The 26,965-nt window shown below is 36.5% G+C and overlaps 1 protein-coding gene and 1 long non-coding RNA gene across 3 annotated transcripts; one reads left to right on the top strand and one right to left on the bottom strand.

The window, feature by feature from the left end:
• Positions 1 to 1,436: 1,436 nt before the first annotated feature.
• LOC135758548 (uncharacterized) lies at positions 1,437 to 4,642 on the bottom strand. 2 transcript variants are annotated; one of them, XR_012335139.1, is made up of 4 exons: positions 4,578 to 4,642; positions 3,778 to 3,810; positions 3,504 to 3,651; positions 1,437 to 2,792 (listed from the first exon to the last, which is right to left on the bottom strand). It is a non-coding gene; the product is annotated as an uncharacterized lncRNA (long non-coding RNA). The 2 variants fall into 2 exon arrangements; XR_010536514.2 differs by lacking the exon at positions 4,578 to 4,642 and having other exon boundaries at positions 3,778 to 4,002.
• A 7,342-nt stretch (positions 4,643 to 11,984) lies between these two features.
• On the top strand, positions 11,985 to 26,724 carry LOC135758580 (polypeptide N-acetylgalactosaminyltransferase 5). The gene is made up of 11 exons (XM_065273122.2): positions 11,985 to 12,554; positions 14,037 to 15,127; positions 18,853 to 19,019; positions 21,306 to 21,425; positions 21,969 to 22,104; positions 24,017 to 24,136; positions 24,557 to 24,674; positions 24,827 to 25,156; positions 25,252 to 25,332; positions 25,429 to 25,572; positions 26,025 to 26,724. Exons 2-11 carry the CDS (start codon positions 14,052 to 14,054, stop codon positions 26,163 to 26,165), a joined length of 2,433 nt encoding a protein of 810 aa, XP_065129194.1. The 5' UTR covers positions 11,985 to 12,554; positions 14,037 to 14,051; the 3' UTR covers positions 26,166 to 26,724.
• The last annotated feature ends 241 nt before the right edge of the window (positions 26,725 to 26,965 follow it).

Raw genomic sequence — 26,965 nt, forward strand, 5'->3', positions numbered from 1 at the left:
GCCCTATGAGGGTCTGTAAAACTAACACAGGGTAAACTGTAATTAATCTGATGTTAAATGCAGAGTTGGTCTGGTTTGGTCTGGGCTGTTTCCATGTCTTTGTTTTTCTGTTAGGTTGGTCTGTTAATACACTGTCCTCAGTCCTTCCGTGTTTTACTCCTTTGTAACAGAATCAAATATCTCTCATTTTAAAGAGTGCACAATTCACATGTAAAATCTCTACCTATGAGATGAAAAGAAGAAAATCACATAAACCTTAGAAGTTACTTTAAAAAGAATCTTACAAATTGGCCATTTTTTTATTTGCTGTATTTTTTTCTTTCTCTATTCTTCCTCGAGTCTCCTGATTTCTGCCTCTATCACAGCCGCTATTGATAAGATGTCTAAATTTATTGCAGAATAATTCTGAGAGAAAAGAGATAAAAGGTTTCTGAATAAAATATGAGGAACCGGCTGTAAATTATGGCAATGCAAATCATTTCATTCAAACGGAGGACGCAATTACCATCTGCGACGCTCATCAGCCCTTCCTTTATGGCTTAATTATATGTTTAATGCTATCAGATCAAGGAAAGGGCACAACAGATGAATGAGGCAGTGGGAGAAAAGATTCCACAACAAGACAAAAGCCAGATGAAAAAGTAACATAAAAAAGAGAATTGATTTCATTTACTGCCAAAAGGGGAAGTTAATTTGGACACCTTGCGTTTTCATCTCCTCTGCTGTATGATAATAAAAAGTCATGTTTAGCAATAGGCTTCATACAAATTTAACAAAGAGAGTCAAATTGTTCTGAAACTGGAATCAAAATGGTCTGTTTTATGAAAGTATAATATAATGTCATGAATGGTTTTGGTGAATTGTGTACATTCAATAAGCAGTTAACTCACCTTCACTGATTATATCTGATTATAAACAATAAAGGATCATTACGTACAATAATTCTATAATCATAAACAAATTGGTCAGTTGGTCACACATAATTTTTCAACTAATAGTGCCAAACAATGCTGTATACTGTTAATGGAAAAGCTATTTGTGAACTTTTGGCCTATGTAGGTGGACAACAGGTCTTTTAGAGTAAAGTATTTTGGATTCAGTAGTCAGTGTGTCTGTGATGCTTCAGGCTGGCCACAGGGCATGTGTGTTGCCAATATAGCTACTGTCCAAACTCTGAGGTCCTGTCCAGCATGCAGTACAGACTGACATTTAACACTGCTGCCATGCAAACACCTGCCACAGCTTTCAGAACAATTCAAATGCAATCAGGCCACAGTCATGGTGTCACTCACTAAACTATTCCTGACGATCAAATTACACTGTGTGATAGACTTATATAGTCAAAACATTTAAGTACTGAACTTTGCTATTCAATATTTATGTTACGCTTAACACATTTATTCATTTTCATATAAGGCCTCCTGCTGCTACACTGAAAAAAAAAATCCTTTCAATTTACGTAATTTTAATGTGTACATCGGTCCCACATAATCCGATTGTGTAAAACCAACATAATTTTCCTCATTTAATTTTTATGTGTCAGACCAAAACATTTTAATTGTTTTAAGTAGTCTAATATAAATATGTTGACTCAAAGTGCTATTTCTCTTTACTATAACACATTTATTTTGTAATGTTTAAGTAATTTTATTATGTAAGGGGACTAGATTTTCATCTGTAATTCCAACATGCTTTTTTAATGCTTATATTATGGGATTATGTAACTCTAAAGCAATTTCATTATGTCTCTGGCCCCAGAATAATCACCCATAATTATCCAAATGTTATTTATTTCTTTTTTAAATACAAAATACATTTGCATTGGCATAAAAAGCAAAGAGTTTTGAACAAATGTTTAGTGATATTGAGGCAAACCACTGCTTTCAGATCATCAATTAATTTAAATCACTACACATTAATTCATTAACAGTCAATAACTATTACAACAATCAGCACATGCAGTACATACAAAGGGGCAATTTCCGAAACAGGTTGTAGATTAATCCATGACTAGGCCCTAGTTATATTAGGATATTTTTTACAAAAAAAGTTTACAAACAAACCTACATTACAAAAACAACACTGGAGTACATCTTGAGACAAAACAATGGCACTGATATATGTCAAGATATGTCAGTGCAATATGTTTTCAAATTAAGGCATTGCAAAAGTCTGGGACTAGGAAAAGCCCCATCTGTGAAACTGACCCAAATGTTTAAAATAGTTACTATCACAGTAGATTTAGAAGTGCTAAAGCACAAACACTGCATTCCAAAGAGACATGCAAAACAGTAAGTACTATTATTTTTTAAATGGATTTACAAACTGGAAAATATCAATCCTTCAGAAAGTCAGAGCTACAGCATTTGTATAAACTGATAATCAAAGATTCAACAAAAACAAAATACAACAACCATTTCCAAAATCAACTCTGAGCAGCAAACTGTTAATGTTTTAATAAGAGAAAACACTTAAAAAAGATAAATAAAAGGAACATGAGCAGCACAGTCTTTCTGATCCTTTCACTGAAAGAAACGGTTCGTTAAAGTTACGCTCAATGCAGTTCCATTAAAATCTTTTGGATTTCCTCAAAAATAAAGCGGAGATCAGGATAGCTCAGGTTTAAGGCATACATCAGCTCAAACAACATGGCACGATGTTGCAACACCTTCATGGCTTCCAGGACTATACAAAGATCCTCTTCTTCATCACAAGAAGCATGTTGTTTGAGAGCACAAATCCCAACAGTGGTGTCTTCAAATGACCTCACTGATGCTGACTTCATCCATGCCCTGTACAAAACAGACCAATTTAGTTAAAGAAACAGAAAAATGTTACTGTTACAATAAAAGTGTCATTGGAAATTAGTACAATGCAAACAAATATAAATGTAAGTATACAGACCCATGTGCATTGCCACAGCATGTTACAATTGGTTACAAATATATGGGTTACAAAGCAAGGCAGCTGCACTGTCCACTGCTCTGGGTGTGTGTGCGCGTTTACTAGACTGGAATGAGTTAAATAAAGAGGCCACATTTCGAGTGTGTGCTACCATACCTGACAATCACAGCAAAAGTGAATTATCTCATTTTCTCACTCTCATGTTGTTACAGACCTGTATAAATGTCTTTGTTCTGATGAACACGAAGGAAGACATTTATTTTGAGGAATGTTTGCAACCAAACTGTTCATGAGCCCCATTCACTTCAATAGTATTATATTTCCCCACTATGGAAGTGAATGGGGCTTATGATTGGTTTGGGTACAAACATTCCTCAAAATATCTTCCTTAGTGTTCAACAGAACAAAGACATTTATAAAGGTTTGTAACAACATGATAGGGAGTAAGTGATGAGAATTTTTATTTTTGGGTGAACTACCCCTTTAAATCTTCCCAGGTGTTTTAATGACCTTTGTGCCATGTAACTAAAACATACTACATTTTCTGTACTTCCAACAATGTTTACACATTTTTATGTCTATGAATCTATATTACTTACTTCTGTCATTTGATCATTGATTGTTCCAAGCCTTTTTGCTAGCTGTCCTCCTTTCTGATAGAAGAGTTTCGTCAGGTTTTTGGATTGGAGGTCCAGGTGACACGCAGGAACATTAGACAGTAGTGATTCTTTTAAATTCAGCATTTATCTGAAAACAAATTAACCAACCATTGTATATTTGAGTACTGCGAGTCAAAGAATAATACATGTATATTAGTTACAAAAATAAGATTTAGCTACTAACAGCAGTAAAACAGTGATAGGAATTACTTACCAATGCTTTTGAGTGTGTGCAAGGATGATGGACCTATAAGAGGAAATATTCAGAGGTGAAATCAACACATAACCTCAAATGATGAAGGTCACACATACACAGAGCAATAATGAAATAAGTATTAACGTTATATCAGTCATACAAAATTTTGACAAAATGAGACCTTAAAACAACAAGGTTCTCTTCTGAAAACGTCAGCTTTAAGGTGTGGCACTTCAAAGCGATTTTTTTTCAGTTAATATAACAGACGTCATGCGAGGCATTTAAAAAAAAGCTTTTTCTAATTGAATCAAGTGTTGCTCGTGGCGTAGCGAAGTCACGAATAACTGACGCGGGTCTGTTCATCTGATTAAGCAGACAGTTTGTTTAATACGCAATGTCATTATTAATGTAGTCAATTGATATCATCTGGTAAATTACTTACATGGATAACGTTACTCTGGACAGAATAACGTTTGGTTAGCGTTTTATTTGTCCTGAACCGTTTCCATAGAACAGCTGAGTAAAAAGTGCCTCAAAAGTCAACTCAGAGCTGACAGTTTTCAACTCAGATAAAACTACCAAACGTGAAATAACGTTATACAGCTGACATTTTTAAAACGCTGTTTTTCTTTATGAGCCTTACACTTACTGACTGACTGACTGACTGACTGACTGTAACGTTAACTTACTCCACCAACCTCCTCCAAACTAATTTTTACTACAAGTCATTGCAATGGCTACATATTGTAAAAAAAACCTGTCTATCTAGTGAAGATGTATCACGTATAAAGTGAACATAAATAAATAATAGAACTTACTTTAATAACGTGGTGTCCGTCTGAGAGAGTTCTTCTGACTGACTGCTGCTGAGTCTTCATTTTGGCGCCCAAAACAAACGATATTGATTCTCCTTTTATGGCAATTGACGTACTTTTTATTGAGCGTTACTGCCACCTTCTGCTCAGGAGGTGCCATTTTGTGTGCAAACTCAATTTTATTGCTTTAAGTATTCAATTCAATCAATTTTAATCAATGTGAGAATAATGTGTTCATTTTACATTTAAACAAAACATTTTAATCCTAATCAATTAAATTATGTTTACACAAGGAATATAAATATTTTGTGTTGCATATACATGTTTATTTTATTTAAATTCAAAGACCCACCAAGTCCATTTTTTTCAGTGTACACTGTAAAATGCGTTGTTCTTTAAAGAATATCCTTCATGTAAGTAAAAATAATTATTTTATATTGCTCAATTAACCTGATTAGATTAAAGATATATAAATATATAGGGGGTAGAACGCTAACACATGTGCTTTGGACTACATCAAAACACTACTTATAAGTAGTTCAGACATTTTGAAAAAACACGGTCAGAACGGAAACCTGAAGTGTGCATGTGCAGAAAGGGACGAGCACGTAGGACGGCCTACGTAAACATATTACCAGAATGATTAACAACTAGGGTTCCAATAGTCTTGATGATCCACCCGGAAAAATAAAATCCTCCACAATACCTTTAAGAAAAACTTGCTTGCTTGTTTAGTTAATATACCGTTTTGGTACGATTTACTGTGCATGCAAATCATATTGTAGTTTTAATGTGTTGATACAAACGACTTTATTTGAATGTTTCATTGATATAGTAAATGCATAGTGATGTCATTTCTTGATGACGTCAGGAACCAGTAAATCGGCTTTTTGAACCGGTTCAATGAGCCGAAATGTCCGAAAAGAGCCGGTTCGCGGAAATAAATATACCCCATTCATATAAGAAACTTTACTAAAATAATGCAGTACATAACCAAACTAACAAAAGAGTGACGCCCACTGTGGCCCACAGCCTATCATTTTAATAATAATAATAATTTTAATAATAATGTTAAGTCTAAAAATATTTGGGTTTGACTGTTCAGAACTGTTCATTATTACATTTAAAAAGCAGACATAAAAGTAACTTTCCCTAGTAACTAATTACTTTTGATATACAGTAACTGGTAGAGTAATTCAATTACTTTTAACAGAAGTAACGAGTAACTGTAACTAATTACTAATTTTCAGTAACTTGCTCAACACTGGTACTAGTGACATTATTCAGGGTTTTGTTTTGCTAATTGCTAAGCCTTTCCCAGCTGTTTTATATAACCTGGGTTTACGTTCTTACTTAAACCATGCGTCAGCGATGGCGTGTCAGCGTCAGCTGTAGCGTCAGCCCTCGTGTGCAGACCTACGAGTCTGAAGACCTGCGACTCCACCTGCGTGACTCCATTGAGCAAGAACATCGAAAAGGCACTTGAGTATTCTACCCTACAAAGCAAAAGCGCAGCAATTACGCATTTGGTCAAAAATGAGTTAAGGGTTGAAATGGGCTTTGTGAGAACTGTTGTGTCTTGTGACAAAGTCTCCTGGTTCAATTTTGTCCCATTTCAGAGAACCGTGTGTGCCAAAATTGCAGTAACATGTTTGACTGGCTGGTGTAAAAAAACTTTAAGGGCATTTTTCTTAGTTTCAGTGTTTGCGTAGTTACTGCACTTAGCCTTTGTAGGGCAGTATTGCTGACTTTATTTCTTTCACATTCTATTTATGTTTTCTACTTTCAACTAACAACTGTTTCCAGAAAATTCCTGTAATTAACAACAGTCACCGCCCGAATTTCAGATGCAACTCCATTTTGCGACCAATCCACAACTCACCTCCAACACATCTGTTTTTGTCTGTTGGACTCTGGAACTGCCAGTCTGCCGTCAACAAATCCAACTTCATTCATGCCTTTGCCACGCAGTCGGCCTTCAACATCCTAGCTTTGACTGAGACGCTGCCTTCCAGTTCATTTCAGTCGTAACCTTCGCTCTCTCCCCTAGTACCCTCTCTGCTGAGGTGGCATCTTCTCTTCCATCTCACTTCCTGCCTTTAGATGCTGATGCTGGCACTGGCGCAAGTCTAACAACTAGGCACAGCTCTTCTCTCCTCTTTCTCTACAGCTAAAACATCTTTCTTTACCACCAATGTAACTAACGCACCCAACACAAGGCAGCTGTCCAAAACTTTTAAATCTCTCCTCTGCCCCCTCACCCTCTACCCATTTACTGTTTGTCAGCTGATGACTTTGAAAAAAAAAAAACTTCACCACAAACCTGAGAAGACACTACACTTTCATTTGACTTTCATTTCTCCTCATTCTCTCCACTGACTGACCCCGAAGTTGATAAGCTTCTCTCCAGCTCTTCTCATTTTACCCTGATGATCCCACCATAGCAGCACGTATAACAGCCTGCTTAAAAGACATCTCGGCTTGGATAAAGAAACACCACCTCCAGCTAAAGCTCGCTATGGTGGAGTTGCTTGTTTTTCCAGCACACAACCCACACTACAGCACAACCTATCCATTCAGCTTGGCAACACAACCATTTCTCCTTCCAAAACTGCAAAAAACCTCTTTGATGACAAACCTTCTTTCTCTTATAACACTGCAAAGACAGCATGATCATGCCATTTGGCACTATACGTACAACATCAGGAAGATACAGCCATATCCTACAGAGAATGCTGCACAACTTCTGATTCAGGCCCTTTTAATTTCCAGGCTGGACTACTGCAATGCTCTTCTTGCTGGCCTCCCTGTATGATCTATTAAATCCCTCCAATTAGTTCAGATCAGCAGCACGGCTCATCTTCCAGGAGCCCAAAAGGGCTTATGTAACACCGCTCTTCATCTCTCTCCACTGGCTACCGATTTAAGCACGTATCAGGTACAATGCGCTACTACTCACTTACAGAACTTTCACTGGGACCACACCGGCATACCTTCACACCTTCATACATTCCTACACCCCATCCAGAACCTTAAGTTCACCAAAGGAGCGGCGCCTTGTGTTACTTTCACAAAGGTCCACTATATCCCATTACCGTTCATTTTCCTTCACTTCTCCCTGCTGGTGGAATGACCTTCCTATTGCGATCCGGACCACCACAAACAATTAAAAACCGATTTCTTCCAAAATTCTTGACAGAGATATTGATTGCATTTCTTTCTCTTCTCCCTTTTCAGTTAAAAAAATATAATCCACTAAACGAGGCCATAAACTCTTAAACAAGACTAAAACCCCAAAACACATATAGATTAAAAGAGTATAGATTAAAAGATAAGTATTGCATAATGTTATCACTTGCTTGGCCCTCCTCCTGAGGTTTATGAGGAGGAGGGTGTCGAGTAAGGGAGTAGTATGAAGCTCAGACATGCTTCAGGAAGATGGCCAACGCAGTCTCGTCCCTGTCTTCCCTTACTCCCTTACTCAAACATTTTCTGATGATGCTCGGTGGGTATCGATTTGTAGTGTTAAGCCCACTGGTCGGTGGTTCTTTGTGGTTCTAAAATATTTCGGTGACCCCCTTGTGTAGAGTGCATCCCCTCAAAATAATAATAATATCTCTTTACATTTATATGGCGTTTTTCTGAAAAGAGGTGAAAGGGAGATTCTTTTCAACCACCACCAATGTGCAGCATCCACCTGGATGATTCGAAGGCAGCTGTCGAACACACCAGTTTATTAGTGGAGAGAAGAAATTAGTATTAATATTACAAATTTGTATATGAGGGCCACCCCTACTCTTTTTAAAAAGACAACGAACACGGAGAATCAAGACGTCTCTGAAGGACAGTGTTTTTTTAAGGTATAGTGTCCCCATCACTATACAACCCACAGACCACAGGGTAAGCACCTCATGCTGATCTCACTAACACCTCTACCAGCTTGGTTTTCCCAGGAGGTCTCCCATCCAAGTATTGATCAGGCTCAACCCAACTTCGCTTCAGTGGGCAACCAAAAATACATTTTGGATTTGGTTGGTAGCTATATTAGTTTGGCTGGTAGCTATATTTTCTGAGGTTTAATTACATCGAATTCATGATAAATTACTGTATTTTATAAAATGTCAAAAACTGGGGAATCCTAACCCAACAACCCCCCCCCCCCTGCCCCTTAGTTTGAGAACCACTGATGTAAGCAACAGTGATTATAGGGTTTTTGGTTTTATTTATTTCATTTTTGGGGGCTATTATAATTTTCATTGGTAGACCAAATTTTGTCTTGTTTTAGTCTAGGCATGATTTTAACTAATCTAATCTCTACAGGATTCTGTATTAAATGTTAACCTTGATCTTTAATTCTGGGAAATAAGATCTCATTGTAGTCATTAATGTTTTAATCAACAATATAAAAACAAAAGCTTTTATTTAGCGAAATATTTTTAAACAAACGCACTGCAGTTGTATGCCACAGCACCTTTTAATATCGATAGTTTCCTGTATTCAGTGGTTGTACATTCGAGATTAAAAGAACAAAGGGCGCCATCTAGTGTCAGAAAGTGTTTAGCATCTGAAATAATCTAGAAATGTACAATGTATATATCGTTTAATTGAATAATTAAAGTTTTCGGAACGTTTTATGAATTTATGATAAAAAAGGATCAATATTTTTGAAGCACATGTCCGTATTGTTAGTATTTGCTGCTATGGCAGTATAAAGCTCTATAAAACAATGTCTCAAATATAATCTTATATTTGATTATATGCATTGGCTTGATATTTTCATCCCCTCCTCTACCCAAACCCTGCTGGTCAATCACAATGACTGGCAGGGACTCAGAAGCACTGGCTTGCTCCTGCTTGCAAAAGAATGATTTACATAATTGTGGCTAGATCCTGTTTAAAACTACAGCCATAGACATAACAAATGCACAGTCTACAAGCCCAAGCATTCCAATTCAGGACTAATTAAGGAGGATATGGGAATACAGTGGTGGTAGAAGACTAACAACAACCATTACAACAGTCCAATTCATTTATTTGACTGCTGCAGTAGCAGAGGGGGACATGATCGCTCATTAGGGCTATTTACAGCCAATCACAGCAGAAGGAAATAGCATACAGATTTCCCACACAGTGCCATACCAGTTACAAGGAGTGTGAAAGGAAGTAATTGATTTCAAATTAATTGTTTGAAAGGTCTTTCTGATGGGTGCCATCTGTCCAAACAAGCTGTACATTTAGTAAAAAATGCAATCATAATTAATTAAAGCCCTAACAAATTGCATACATCATTGTTAATATGAGCAGATAGTACCGCAGGAAATGTTATGAAACAAATTAGCTTCAACAATGAAAGAAAATGACTTCACATAACTAAATATTACGGTCGTTTCCGCAAGCCATATTTCTTAATGAATTCTCTAATTAATTTAATTCACACATTGTGCATAATTTGAAGCGGGAAATGTCATTGGGTCAGATTTAACCATAGCCATGCTGGCTGTCGGTTTCAACAAGAGACACATTAGCTAAACATGACCTCTATGCAAATGAAAGACCAACTGTTGTAATTTTAATTCCAATGCCTAATTAGCATGTTATAAAGACATGGGATTGTTCCGCTCATCTCAGGACATGCCAGAGTCACTTTTGCAGAGGAGGAAAATGTCTCAATTAAAAGCTGTCTACTGTACAGACAGGCTCATCGCAATACAATTCAACACAATTATAGCATCCTACAAAATGATATGCCTTTAAATTCTGATTCTAATTTATCGCTCCTTAAATCTTACAGCTTCTTTTTTTTCTTTATTTATTCGTTCACTCCATTCCAGCATCTATGGCTAGAGGGGCAATTTGGTATCTCCAATTCACCTAACTTGTATGTTTTTGGCCTGTGTGAGGAAACCCACGCTGACACAGTGAAAAGAAATCTTAAAGCTTGATACTGCAGCTATGGTATTACAAACAGAAAGTTGTACTGAAAGTTGCATCCATTTTAAAATATACAGCATCAAGGATTCATTATGAGCAGCACTGGCAGATTTAATAAAATTTGACAATGAATATTGAAGGAAATGGTATGGTAAAAGGCACTGTAGGTTTTGGTTTGGTGCTGGAGGGCTGACCTGAGGCAAAGCAATGATAAAACACTCTAATGAAACAACACCCTCAGGACTATATAAGGCCACATGCCCAGGAAGCCACCATCCCATCTGACAGCAAATATTGAGTTTTTGTTTATTTTATTAGGCTATAGCTGTGTAATCCATTGACATGCATAATAAAAAGTCTGTAGTCTTCTTAGGCACTTCAGCTGGTCTACTGATCCATATTGTTGTAAGTAATGATCTTATATGTTTTAAAGACTTAAGTCTGTTCTAAACTACAATAATACACAGCTCAGACTACCAGTTGCATTCAAAAAAATAAAAAACTGGTTAGACCAGACATACCTGATCTGAATATGCATATTCTGTGTTCCTGTAGATCAATGGGTGCACACATAGGCTAGGCTACTTGTTTTTCCAGTACAAATAACAAAAATACTTAAATCAAGATACTTCAACTGGAGAAACAAAGCGACCTTATATATTAAGTAATGTTTTCTGATTAAAAAAAGCTTAAATAAAAGAATAAATACCAATGGGGCAAGAATAATATATTTGAAACAAGTACTTAATAAAGGAAAAACGTTAATTTTTAAGTTATTTTTTTCTTGGCCAAAATTGGCAGATTTTTTTTGATTGAAGCTCCCTTAATTTTAAAAATTTGGTTCAGAAAAAAGACTAATGTTAAGGTTAGATGTAGGGCTATATTTACCCAAGTGTTTTATATATATTTGTACTCGAAAACAAGATAGAAATACTAAAGGTATGTAAGGAATCAATTTCAAAGTGAAGCACAGTTTATTTACACTTATGAGTTTTGTTTTGTAGATCAGAATACACTTAAATATGCTTTTATTACCTGAATAATTCAATTCAGTTTTAATTGTATAATTTTCATAATGTGCCTTTACAGAATAAAAATATACATTATTTTCACACTTTACAAATCGTATAAATAATTATCTAAATAATTTTAGCTGAGCATTTGCATTATAGTAAGAATAGTATTAATTAATAATATTAATTGTAGGCTACCATAGTAGCTTACTTTGTTAGTTGTTCCCCAATATTTTCTTAGCCCATATTGTGCTTTCTAAAATTCCCTCTCTCTCTCTCACTGTTGTAAGTAATCTTATATGTTTTATTATGTAATGATCTTTATATGTTGTAAGTAATAATCTTATATATTATATTATATATATATATAACACCACACCCTGATCAGAAATGTATTTGTTAAATATATATTGCTCTACATATTGTGTAGTACACAATGACACGTAGTCACAGAAGCGCGTGTACGTGTTAAACAGGGCAGGTCTAACCCAGAAGTCCAGCAGAGGAACTACAGTTTCTGACAGGAGGCTGTCTAACTCACTGGAAGACACCGAGTGGTCTGCGTGTGCTCACAAGTGTGTCCCACGTGAATCGACTGGATTATCGACACAAACGCAAAAATCTGCATGAACATTAACTTAAGAAGTGTGGCGCTGGATTGCAAACTTTACGACGTGGATCTCACGAGGAAGTTTCAGACTGCGCGAGCTTTTCGCGCGACCCTTTCTGCGCACGCTTCTAAAATGATTTAATATCGATACATTACTGATCTAGTACCTACTGTACTACATACTACATATAATATGAGTTTGAACCAAACCGCGTTAGGTGCACAAGGAGAACAGTTTGATTCAGATCGGACAACAGAAATGCTGCCACGCAGTCGTGTTTGAGTGGAGGTTTACTGGAGGACTGCCCCTCTATGGCTATACACACGCATTCAGTGTTTATTATTGACAGCTGACGTTACGGAGACTTGACCACTTTCAAATTGTCTACACTACAGCAAATATGAACAGAATGAACATTGTGACAGGTAAAACAAACTCAAATCTCGTTTCCATTCTCGCGACAGCTTAATCAATGTCTGTAACCATAGCGACAGACAGCGCTACATATTTAATCTGGGAATGTACTTTTATTTTCTAATATGTGACCTGATCCAGCAAAATGAGTCACAGTGACCCAAATTTCAAAATTGAGATTTTGGTATCAGTGGAAAGAGGAGACCATAAGCTTTCAAATGATATCCTAGTGAAAGTCATACCTTGAATGGTTTTAAAGATATAGACATTTGAATTAAGGTTGTCTGTCCTCTTTTTCCAACTGAAAACCTGAGAAAAACGCCTTTAAAGTTTTTTGCCCCTTTTTTGTAGATATCTTTCAAAATCCATTGCATTTTTAAAGGGATAAACAATTTATTTTACAGCTTAATTTGACCAAAGACATTAATATAAATGCTATTACAGTAAACCAAGAAACAAGCTTATAAATCAAACAGAATGATGTTTATTGAAAATGTGAAGTAAAGGTTTCTGTGATGGTTGGGGTTTGAGTTAGGGGAAGGGAATAGAACATGGAAACCAGAATGTGTGTGTGTGTGTGTGTGTGTGTGTGTGTGTGTGTGTGTGTGTGTGTGTGTGTGTGTGTGTGTGTGTGTGTGTGTGTGTGTGTGTGTGTGTGTGTGTGTGTGTGTGTGTGTGTGTGTGTGTGTGTGTGTGCGTGTTCGCGTGTGTGCGTGTTCGCGTGTGCGCGTGCGTGTGCGCGTGCGTGTTCGCGTGTGCGCGCGCGTGTGAGAGAAAATGAGAGAGACAGAGAGACAAGCAAAAAGAAAACAAATAATGCTTGCCTATGCAATCATATCTTTGTGTAGGCTAGTTAACAATAACAGTGTAAACAATTCAAAAAGGAGTTAAATAGGAGAGTAGTGTGCTGCGAGACTGACAAGAGGATGGCTGGACCAATCAGGTGCCCCGGGGTTTCCCATTGACAAACGATCAGCGTTTATGAAGATTTCTGATTGGCTCTAAAACAACGTGTAACACCATATTTGGAGAGATAGTGACGTTTCAGGGGATCCCCGGAATGCTCGGAGGTGACGAGAGTATTTGAGAAAAGCAATTTCCAGCGGATTAAGTAAAACTGTTTCAACTTTAATAGTCATTTAAACACCTTTACTCAATTATTTGGACTACGAAACTTTGGGAGATTATGTTTTAATGTCTCTTCTTTGAAATTAGCTAAAAATATTTTTTTTGATAATTTCATTGTTTTTCCACATTATCGGCTCATATCTTAAAATAGAACGTTGCGACTTCCGACTCATTTCGCCAGATCGGGTCACATATGTTGACAAAATCTGTTGGTCCCTATTGGTCCAGGTTCTTAGCAGTAATGATAGTTTTTATTTTTGTTCAGGATCACTGACTAATAAAAAGAATTAGCACTCCAGTCAATTTTAATAATCCCAAGCTTTGAATGTAACACAATTTCTGTTTGTTTTTGTTTGTTTTTTAAGGTTTGATATGGTAAAATGAAGTTTCGGAAGTATTTGAGGGGAAGTGGAAGGGTCCTGGCATTTGTGTTCATTGCCTCCGTACTCTGGATCCTCTTTGATATCGCAGCACTGAGGATATCCTTCAATGATGTGAATCAAGATCTCAAAGAGAGAAAGTTTGCACCAAAGCAGGGAAGAAATAGAGACAATGTAAAAAATGTGGGGTTTAAAGATCCCCAGCAAGTAGTAAACCTGGACAAAGGGGCATTTTTTAAAAGGGGCAATAGGTTTGAAAAAAACGTTAATGATGTGTACAGAAAGTTGCCAAAGGCAAGGCAAGAAACCAAAACTCTGTTACAAGAAGACAACCATTTGTATCCAAAGTTAAATGTTGGCAAAGATTTTGTGGCAATTAATCAAAGCAATGTGCATTTAACCATGAAATCAGTTGTGAGAGAAATAGTTGTCAACATCCCTGAAAAAGGCAATGAAACAAACCCTATGATTGATTTCAAAGCTAACAATGTAGCCAAAATCAAAGCTGCTGTTTATGAAAAAAATAAAAAGCCTTTAGATGTCAAACCACATGGAGTTAATGAAGAGAAGCTTGCTGTTGAGAAGGAAAAGCAAGTGTTGTCGGTCAAAGAAAAAAAAGAGAAGAAATTGCATGATGGTAATGACCAACTAGTTATATCACACAATGACTTTGGTGTGCATAAGAACCTCAGCAATAATTTGTTGAAACCTAAGAATGATACATTAAAACGCATAAATAACAATGCTGAGAAGCACGCTTCCAACAAAACTAAAACGCGTTCTATTCAAAAACCAAGTGAGCTAAAGCTTCAAGGTCAAGCAGACGAATCAGTAATGCTGCTGAACTCTACAGATGTGAGGAGAAGAAGGTCAGGTGGGCTTCATAAGATCATGGCTCTTGATGTGACCGACATCCCCAGAGACCCACAGGCCATTGGTCAGTTTGGACAGCCTGCAAATGTCCCCAGAGATAAAGAAGTGGAGAGCCGAAAACGCTGGAATGAAGGATATTTTAACGTGTTCCTTAGTGAGCAGATACCAGTAGACAGAGCCATCCCAGACACCAGACCCCAATCGTGAGTGTTAATTCACTTCAATGCGTTGAAACTGATGTGTACTGCAAATTATGACAGATGTGGGTCAATGACAAAACAAGCTCTTTTTTTAAATCGATGTAATGCATATTTTGAGTCATAAAAATGTGTTATTGAACAACATTTCAGTACATTCTAATGATTTTTTTACAATACTTTAGATATTGATGGTCAGTCTTTTTGCCAGTTACATTTTAATGCGCTCTAGGGCTGCATAGCGATTAATGGTGACTAATCGGTTGCAGAATAAAAGTTTACAACATATAAGTGTGTGAACTGTGGATAATAAATTTGTATAAACAACTACACACACATGCACGTATACGTTTAAGAAATATTTACATATGTACAGAACATTTTTATATATATATATAAAATTATATATTTCTTAAAATTATTCATGCATGTATGTGTATTTTTTTACATAATTATTATACACAGTACACACACATGTATGATGAAACACTTTTTGGTCTCAAAAACATTTGAGACCTACAAATGTAATAATAATAAAGTATAATAACAAGTATAGATAGCTTTCCATAGCTCAAGATCGCTTTCCATAGCACTACACCAACATAAACAACTTCCATATTGGAAATACATCTCATACAACAAAAATAATACAAATATTACAGAGTTTGTCCAAAATGCGTGTTAAAGAGATACGTTTGTAGCTGAGTCTTGAAAAAAGAAATGAATGTTTACGGAGTTTCAGTGGTAGCAAATTTCACTGTTTGGGGGCAGAAGTACTAAATTACCTGCCACCTGCAATGGACAACTGGTAATGAGGGACGGACAAAAAACCCTGTTTTGCTGATCTGAGGTACCTGGCAGGAGAGTAGATGTGGTGTAGTTCAGAGAGATAAGGGGGTGCAAGCAGGCGCGGAGCTATGGGCGGGGCCCGCCTGGGCCCGCCCAGATTGACAGCTGGCCCGCCCAATCAGAAATGTAAAACAATACTACTCTGTATAGTTAGACATGGATACTACTTCATATGGTGTATTTTATCTATTGCATGTTAAAAACAGTAAAATTATAAGTAAGCCTGATAACTATTTAAAAACTATTATAAAGAAGTTGAATGTTGCGTTACATTATGGTTCTAATGAGAAAAATATTCCCGAGCAGCTTTCAGCCATGATCACTTTGAGAACTTTTTTTGCAAGCAAGTGGAAAACGTATTTTGAATAACAACACGTTATCAATATGTGCTGCGCACTTTCCTCTCAATAACATAAACACACAACAAATATGACAGCGGGGTAAAAAATAGAAAGAAAAGATCTGATCACAGTGATGTTGTTTGATATAGCCTACCAGCTCTTTAACTCAGCACTATAAGTCACGTTTATTGCTACACTTTATACAATATAGCCTATTGCTTTTAAGCAACAAATAGCCTATCATAACAACCTATAAGACTACTGTGTAATTGAGACATTAATTTAAGAAATGCATTAAAAGCAGAAAGACGTAGGCTGCGGAAATAAAGTGGGTTCACTTCAATCCACACCACAGATGTTCTTGGTTTGCTTCTTATTTATTAAATCAAAGCAATTGTTTGATTAAACATTGATTAATATTAAGATACAATTTATACAAAATGAAATTCACTTTAAAGAAAGTCTTTCTACAAAACAAACCTATGCAGGGCTCGCAAAATCGCTACCCCGACGTCCCGGGGCTGTGGCGAATTCCTGTCGGGCTACAAAAATGTATCTGCGCCCTGCCCGTCGGGCGGAGGAAAAAATATTGTAATGTGTTTGCATTCTTTCAGATTTAGTTAGGTTATTATATTGTATGTAATTCGGTGCCGTCTGGTTAGTCATTACTATCCCCACTAACAAGTGAAACTGTCAGGAAATGAAGTGAAAGCATAATTAAACCCATTATTCCTTTCGTGTTCACGTCTGATATGCGCGCTCCTCGGCTCCGCTCTTCACGAGTAGTAGGGATGCACCGATACTGGTATCGGGTATCGGCCTCGATACCACATTTTCTAAAGTACTCGTACTCGTTAAAAGTCCCCCGATACCTGGAATCGATACCACAGTCTGAGAAATGACTATGTTTGAGCGGTGTGTAAGGGGTTAATGACTCTTGTGTTGTCCAAAGAGGCAGAGTTTACAACAAACTGGAAAACTAGTCCTTTGTTTTTTTGTTAAATTATATGACTAAAGCTGTTACCTGTAAATTTAAATCGTGTTTTTTTATTAAGTACTCGGTATCGGTATCAGCAAGTACTGAAATGCAAGTACTCGTACTCATACTCGTATTCCAAAAAAGTGGTATCGGTGCATCCCTAACGAGTAGGCTACCCGCTTGCTCATCAAAAAGTATATTAAATGTTTATTTTTTTGTCATTTCGTTTAACCTCAGAGTCAAACATTATTCTAGCAATTCCCTTTTTCTTTCTTTATTTAGTAAGTTAACTTAAATATGTGAGAACGAAAATATACTTTTAGTGATTTGCATGAAGAGAATATGATGTTAGAAGCTTCATTTTAAGCATTTAGTAGCTTAATTTATTTAAACAGTTTTAATAGGCTATTTTAAAAAGTATTAGGTTTTTTGTGTTCATTTATATTTCTTGTCACTGTGTGCAGGTTTGTTTTTGTAGGCTATGACACCCCAATAATTTGTTTTACCTAAAAGGCTTAATTAATGTCATGTTGCATTACAATTTAAAGTATATCAATAATGTCAAAAATGTGACGTGCAGTTCGGGTGTGTGTGTATGCTGTTTAAATTAGTGTTCTCACCAATACGCTTGTGATTCCTGAAGTTTTGACGAATTTTATAGACTTGTTATAGTTTCTTATTCAAAAGTGACACCCATAGATTCAGGCCCACCCGGACTTATTCCATGCCCACCCATATGTCACGTTCTGCATCCGCCACTGGGTGCAAGACCATTAATGCCTTAAATGTAAGTAGTAAAATCTTAAATTGTATATGTGATGCCACCGGCAACCAATGAAGATCATGCAGTACAGGAGTTATGTGGGCCGTACACCTGGTGGATGTGAGAACCCTAGCTGCAGAGTTTTGAACATACGGGTACCTTGCAATTAATTAATCCAGATGTGATGTGATTAACCAAAATTGAAATCCTTATTCATGCCTTAAAGAAGATTGAAGACACGCAGTATTTCCAAGATGAATAAACTAGGTTTTAACAACAGCAGAAATGTAAGAGGTGAAAGAGAGAGATGAGTCAAATAAGACATGAAGGTTACGTATACAGAGTTAGACGGCTTTACGTGAACATCATCAACTTTAAAGGACAAATCCATCCTATTTACTAATTTATCAGAGCCAATCAACAATATTTCAGTGAATTCAGTGTTTAGATTTAAGAACATCCGTTTTTTTAATAATTCTAACAAATGTCACATTTCTGATATTCATGAAATTTGTTTATAGGACAGGTTTCAAACATAAATTAATGCCAAAGTATTTTATTATTAAATCTATCTTTTTAACTGCTAATTTGTACGGACAGTTGCCAATTGAGATACCAAAACAAAAATGAATATTTATTATTAAAAAATACTGAAAAAGTATTTAAACTGAATGGGTTTTTTAGAATAGTGTGACGTCATGTATCAAGTTATTTGTAATCAACGCCCCAGACAAAAATAGGCATGTCATGTCATTGACCCATGTACCAATTTATAACACATTTCTGTCCCTTGATGTAGATGCTCAGAGAGCTTGGTTCACGATGACCTTCCCTCTACCAGTGTGATCTTCTGCTTTGTGGATGAGGTTTGGTCCACTCTGCTCCGTTCGGTACACAGTGTGCTCAACAGGTCTCCTCCACACCTGCTGAAGGAAATCATTTTGGTGGACGACTGCAGCACCAAAGGTGAGAGGAAACAAATAAGTGTACTTTGTTAAAGTGAACTCCGTCATTCACAATTATGTTGTATTTTTGTTAACTTTAGTACATGCATTAGCTAATTAGCCAACAATAAGCAATGTAGTTTTTCATCATTTATTAATCTTTGTTAATGCCATTACGGTTATTCGTTATTAGTTCATGGTGCAGGTTAAGAGATACTTTTGACAGAAATTATGATTTAAAAACTGTATTAGTAAACGCTAAAATAAAAAAAAACTAAACTTAATAAATGCTATAGAAGTATTGTTCATTGTTAGTTCATGTCAGGGGCGGAGTGGGACCAAAATATCTACCGGGACATTTTGTAGACCACCAGCCCCCATGGTAGAAAAAAAAGAAAGAAATGACTACACAACATGAAATACCAAGTGTTATAATAATTATTATTTTTAAAAGATCTTTAAGTCGACAACAGTCCCTAGTTTCAAGTAAGCTAAAGCTTAATTTGGTTGCCAAGCAGTTTCTTATAAAATGATTAAGCCTATAGGAGAGAGGGATGTTTAATGTGACAAAATGTCAGTCATCGTGTGATAACGAAAATATAACGAGGCCTGGACTACTTGTTCTGAGCATGTTGTCAGTGAACAGGCTGTATGTTGGCTAAGTTGCAGACACTCTGTAACAAAAACGTTTTCACGAAAACCTAGGGTATGGCAAAAATTCTTCGTACAAGAAGGCCATTCTCAAATAACAAATCTATGAAACCACATATGTGTACTCCATCAACTTGTACAAAATCATACTGACTGCACGGATGTACACTTACTGACAACAATACGGAAGCAATACAAATGAAAAACAAAAATAGAAATCATGGTTGTTTAAAATGCTTTTCAAATGTTGTCATTCTTAACTAAGTGCAACTCCAGCTACAGATAAACTAAAACAAGATAATATCAAAACAAAACATACTGTGACATCCATTCACAAATCTTGTCATTGCAACCGCCAATAAACACTTATAAACACACAATAAAGACTTTTAAATGATGTGATAAAGCACACGTAGTTAACCAACTAAGACTATTACACTAGTAAGTAAAACAGGGCTAAATGCAAAAACAAGTCTTACCTTTTGTAGTCGTGCAGTTTTCATTCCACAAGTGGCCATATTCAAAAATGCGCGCAAATAATTAATACAATTCACTTCGACTGCGCTACAATTTCCCAGTGAAAGAGAACATGTATATTTATTCACAGAGAACAAATCATATTACTTCTGGAATAATGTATGCAATATGCATAGCGCGAGTGTGGGGGAGAACCAAGTCTGTTTGAATGTTAAAACAAAAAAGGATTTTACTTGCGAAAATAAAGATTACAACAGCAGCAGACATCATGAGACCTCCTGCAGGGGAAGGTTGGGGAACCCCACTGTTCGACTTCAAGCTGCGCTGCAAGAACGACAGGCTGATGACATCAAAGTACCGCGAGGGTGAGTCGAGAAATCATCGGAAGAGTTTGCTTTTGAACCGCTCTCGCGGGACGTTGAAGTCATCCGCTTGTTGGTTCCTATGTTATAGCATAAAGTCGAACACACGTGTAAATTATCCCTATTAGTGATGTACCAGTGTTCAGATATGTTCTACTAAAAATATTTAAAATTAGATTTAATGAGCATCATTATAGCCTGTTGATTTCTGGTGTTTTGTCTTATCTGTGGGTGAACGAGGATAAGCTTTTTTTATTGGTTGTTGCGTTAAAATGTACCCAGATACAACAGTGCTATTTTCTGATTGGCTATTGTGTAGCCTCTTTCTTTTTTTGATTGGCTGTTAAGCTGCACTCTCGACTGGAACTCCAGGGGAGACGGCTTCTTGATAGAGCGGTGCGGCCAGATACATTTTGGGCGCTGCGGCATATTAAATATATGATTAATAGTTTTTCTGCGTGAGACCGGCCCTCAAAACACTACCGGCCCACCGGGAAAAGTCCCGCCTCTCCCGATTGCCACTCCGCCACTGGTTCATGTTAGCTTGTGTATTATCTAATGTTAAAAAATACAACCTTTTTGTTATGTGCAACCAAGCATTCTTCTTTTACTGTATCCTTTTCTTCATCATGTGACTACTCCCAGCCTGAGAAATCAAATGGACCAGTTAGGTCACAATTAACCCCACTGTCCTAGGCAACTGGCAAACCCCAATAAACAAAATCTCAACCAATCATTAGCCGTTAGCATCTTTGTGGGCTTAGAAATGCAAACAGAGCAATCTTACAAATCTTTGCTTCTATGCATTTGTGTTCAAGACTACCTGAAGGAGCAGTTGGATGTGTATATGTCTCAGTTTCCTAAAGTACGAATCATCCATCTGAAACAGAGACAAGGCCTTATCCGTGCCAGGATGGTCGGAGCCGCTGCTGCAAAAGGTCAGTCACGTTAAAGGGATAGTTCACCTTAAAATTTTAATTCTGTCATCATTTACTCATCCTCATGTTGTTCTAAACCTGTAAGAGTTTCTTTTTTCTGATGAACACAAAAGAAGATATTTTAAGATATGATGGTAAACACACAGCAGATAGTGACTATTGACTTCCATAGTAGTAAAAAATGATGGAATTTAATGGGTACCGTCTACTGTGTACTTACCATCATTTATCACAGTACTTCCAAAATAATTTTCCTACTATGAAAGTCAATGGTCACCATCTGCTGTGTGTTTACCATCATTTCTCAATCTTCTTTTGTGTTCATCAGAAAAAAGAAATTCATATAGATTTATATACTTACTGTATAATGCATTGTGAGTCACTTTGAATAAAAGTGTTTGCCAAAATGCATAAATATAAATGTTTTCATTGTCTTTCTGTCTTTGTCATACACATACTCTTAGGTCAAGAGTAATTTTCATCTTTCTGGTGTACATAGCATACCATAGCTTTGTAATCTCTAATGTTGTCTCTACACTACAGGTGAAGTCTTGACATTTCTGGACTCTCACATTGAGTGTAATGTAGGATGGCTGGAGCCACTGTTGGAAAGAGTTTACCTGGACCGCAAAAAAGTGGTTTGTCCTGTTATTGAGGTCATCAGTGATAAAGATATGAGGTAATAAAGTATTCTGGCAGTACCTGGTACCATGGAAGTTTTGTTTCAAGTCCTCAAAGCACTCAGGAGCTTCTTTTCTGTTCAGTTAAAATGTATTTTAAAAGCACTTTCTTATAATGTTGCATGGTTTCAAAGCAGCTTATAAGAAAGAAAACAAAGAGAAGAGGAACATTCTTAAATGTATAGAATAAACAGAGATTGCATATCTTTTAGGCCTCATCAAAAAGCCAGTATTCAACTAAAACGCGATATATTCTTTCACGTAAAACTAGGAAATTAGTCAATCTATATAATAGATCACAGTTGTCATTTTAAATCATGCATGCCTTTTTAGCCTACATGGAAACTGTCCTTAAAGAAGAGAAAATAATAAAATTGACTATAGCCTGGCCGTAGCCTTGGTCACCCAGAAGCAATAGGAATACCGAGAGACAGACTTCTATATTAATCTTTCCACAATCTATTTGTCTTTTGGTTGCCTGCTTTCCTTCACAGGTTGGGCTTAAACTCTGAGCTAATTTATTATTAAAAGCTTTGCTCTTAACAAAACGTTACAGATTGCAGCTGTAATGTGTCAGAGGAGAACTGGCCCCACCAGCTGAGGCTGTTTTCTTGTAGCCAGGCAAGATGCCAAGGATCAGTAACTAACATTGTATAAATTCACACAGTAACATCAGCTCAGTGTAGTAGTTAGAATCATCTGATTATTAGAAATAATCTTCTGTAAAGGGAGTCTGCTGTTTCTACCGAAAGTTAAGTTTGTGCCACAAAAGCTGCTTGTTTATATGGTTGCCGCTGAAACCGTCTATACATCATTATACAACAGTTCTTTCTGGTTCTCAGATTGGCTAAGAGCTCTTCCCAGGTGTGCGATATTGTACTGATAACATAACAGTAACCGCTTCACCGTTTGTATCATTCCGCCACCTACTGGTCATATTAGTAATAGTGAGTGGGGCTTCTTTCAGCCATTTGCTCATCTCTGACTGGAAAAGCTGCTCGCACACACGGACACACACAGACGTGCTGTTTTTAAACACTTTCTGTGTGTCTCATTAAACTTGTGCAATGAAGTCACATCGTGTGGATGAGTAACATACACTTGGAATAAAGCTATAAAAACAATAATTTTCTCTGAAGCGATCTCTCTCCTCAAATTAATAGTATGCAAAACCACTGTGGAACTGCAGGTAAGCACTGCAGCTTTTACATTTGAACACTTCAAATGTACATTTACATTTTTGTGTGACGTGACTATAAAACATGTTGTGAGATATCGCCACTGATATATTTATAAGAGCATGCAAAACAGATCTCACTGACACGTATAAAAAACTGTTTTATGTAGTACTGACTGAAGCAGAGATCAGGGAGCTCATCACTATCAGCACTAAAGCTGAGATCATTCACCAGCATACTAGAACTAGAACGCTCCATATTATCTCTTCATAAACAAACATGCACCCGTGTGGTATCTCGACAGAAAAATCACGGATAATAAGCAAACTTCAGACACTGTGGAAAAACCTACCAACTGCAGGACTTTAAAAACATCACCTTGTTTTCTATTCTCTGTGTATTTGATATGTTTGATCAATTTCCTGTTTTCTGTATTTTCTTTTTTATCAAAGCTGCTTTGAAACTATGCAACAGTGCTATGTACATTTAAATTGTAAGATACATAAAAGGATTGCAATAATACCATGGACAGATGTGTGAACGTAACTTGGCATTACATACTGAAAGAGTGAAATAGTCTTAAAGACTGAAATTGGACCAATATAAAAAAAGCAATATTAACAGAATTTATTTCACGGTACTGTGTAATTAATAGTTTCACAGCTACACTAAACAAAACCAAAAAAGAAATCATGTACCAAAAATATTATTTTGCCTGTCTTTGTCTATGCAGTTATATACTGGTTGATAATTACCAAAGAGGCGTTTTTAAATGGCCGCTGGTGTTTTCATGGAGCGCTCTGCCAGAGGAGTATATCAGAAAGAACCAGGTGAAGGAATCAGACCCCATCAGGTAACATCAGACTACTGGAGCATACTCAGTAGATTTTAGTACTGAAGGTTGCTCAGATTCCCTGTTTCTAAAAACAATTTAGTATTACATTGTTTTTAAGGTTTTTCAAAATATGTACCTGCAACATCTTATTGTTGTTGTTCACTCAAATGCTACACACCAATTAACTATGCGTGATGTAAGGTATAGCATTTCTGAAACATAATACAATCTCAGACGTTTATGAGCGCTATTTATTCCTATCACACATTTAAGCTATATTTTTATAGTTCTATAGTCTATTTTTTTTATTTAGTCATTGATTTTAAATATGACTAAATATCACATTACTTTCATACTTTTCATTTCTTGATTTCTAACGTCTGTTAATGTACTTGTTGCACCTTTTTTGCTAAGGCACATCTATTTTTGTTTTTACAGGTGTCCTGTTATGGCGGGTGGTCTTTTCTCTATAGATAAGACATATTTTTATGAGCTGGGGGCATATGACCCGGGCTTAGATGTGTGGGGAGGTGAAAACATGGAAATCTCTTTTAAGGTAAACCAACACTGATGTTGATTTATTACGATTTTATCGGTTACTTACTTATCATTTCCATCTAAGACTTTAAACTAAAGTGAAGCCGTACATACATTAAATACATTTGTAGATTAATTTGCATAGCAGGTAATGTGCTATTTGTGCTGTAGATCTGGATGTGTGGTGGCGAGATCGAGATTATCCCTTGCTCTCGTGTGGGCCACATCTTTCGTGGTGATAACCCTTACAAGTTCCCAAAAGACCGGGTAAGGACGGTTGAAAGAAACTTGGCTAGGGTAGCGGAGGTGTGGCTGGATGATTATAAAGAGGTCTTCTACGGTCATGGCTACCACCACCTGCTGGACAAGAGCAAAATTGATATAGGAAATTTGACAGAACAGATTCAACTGAGAGAAAAACTCCAGTGTAAGAGCTTTAAATGGTACTTGGAGAATGTCTACCCAGATCTGGAAGCCCCTCTGGTCAAAGCTGATGGGCTGGTAGGTGAAAAAATAAATTATTATAAATAAATTGCATTCTTTTCCTGTTTTGCATTTTGTTTTGACCCTTTCTGCTTTCTTTGTTCATTTTTTAGATTTTTAATGTTGGAACAAGAAAATGTTTAGTCTTTCAAAACGGTACTCTCTCTTTTGTTAAGTGTGACATAACAAACAAGGTAAATTCAATACTTCAATTTAGATATTCTCTTCTGCAGTGTGTAATCTTTCATCATAAAAGCTAAGTGTTAGGCTGCTTGCAATGTCCATTTCAGAATCAGCACTTCAACTACACCTGGTTAAGGATGCTTCGACAAAACACTTCCTGTATGGCTCCCCAAGAAATGCATGTGACCATGGAACCATGTGACAACACTAAGCCAGACCTCCGCTGGATACACAAGTCTGATAAAGTTTTGGTAAGTAGTGGGTAAAATCTGATCTCCAATGAGAGTAAGGAGGTGTGTCCATCTAACTTACATTTTTAGTGTGTGTTCACACTTTGCAGATTTGGCTTGTTTTTCTTTTTTTTTTCTGGAAGAAAAAGGTGCTTTATTGTTTTTGTACAGAATAATAATATCAAGGGCACGGTACTGTAACATATGAAGTGCACAATTGTCATAATAGCTTATAATCGCTATTCATGGGTACAGCACAAGTAAGATACAAAGTAGCAGGTTAAAATGTGTGTTTGATGTCATCGCTGTAACTAGAAATAATGAAAAATTTATTTCTCAATTAGTTGTTTATTAAACATGTCCTTGTTGAAATGATTTCATGTACAGTTTTATGTTGAGTGGAGTTCATGTCTCTAGATTTGCAAACACTGTTTGACTAAAGACTTTAATATAATCTAATATAATCTATCCAGACAGAGCATCTGATGATGGAGGTTCATTCTCAACCAATCTGTCTGGAGTCTGGAGTTAACGGTGTTGGCATCTTTCTGAAGAAATGTGATCCCATCAGTCCTTTCCAAAAATGGCAGTTTACACACTACTATGCCCAGTGAATGACATAAACATCATTCACAGCTTCACCGCCACTCATCATCTGTCCACATACTCATAAATTTAGTGTGTGCGTGCGTGCGTGTGTGCGTGCGTGTGTGTGTGTGTGTGTGTGTGTGTGTGTGTGTGTGTGTGTGTGTTGTAGGATTTTTAAATAGTTTGTTGTTTTGCTATGTAAAATATAAGCTGTCTGTATAATTGTGGTATACATAAAGTTTATTTGGGGTTCAGAACATCAGGGATTCAGGTCTGACTTGGGTAAAACAGGTTCATTTTATTTGGGGGTTTGGGTGAGTTGTCTTTGGATATGGATATCTTATTTTTACAAAACTTTTGCACAATCAAAACATACATATTAAAGTGCCCTTAAAGAAAACTTATAAATAATTATGTGTATTATTGTTTTAAATAATATTTTATTGAGTCTGTCAGTTTCCAACATTAAATAAGGATTGGGAATAATACAATAATTGGCAAATGATATCAACATTTTGATTTGTGAGTAAACTTCCCCTCAACAAAATAAATGTCTTGATTGCATTATAATTTCCCACTAGAGGGAGCTGTTTACATAGTTTAAAATCTATTATATACAGTACATCTGCTGAAATGGTGCTTCTTAAAAGTGATCCACTGCTCAGTCTGCACATTTTGTATGTCTCTCTTAGCTGACACACTTCGTTCAGTTCATGGAGCTTTCATCTAATGAGCTGATGAGCCGAGTCAGGGGCCTCATTTATAAAATGCTGCGTAAAAACCATCCTACATTTGATCTTACGATCATTTATCAAAAATGCGTACG

This window comes from Paramisgurnus dabryanus, chromosome 15 (assembly GCF_030506205.2).
Source record: "Paramisgurnus dabryanus chromosome 15, PD_genome_1.1, whole genome shotgun sequence".
In the NCBI taxonomy this organism is placed as follows: domain Eukaryota; kingdom Metazoa; phylum Chordata; class Actinopteri; order Cypriniformes; family Cobitidae; genus Paramisgurnus; species Paramisgurnus dabryanus.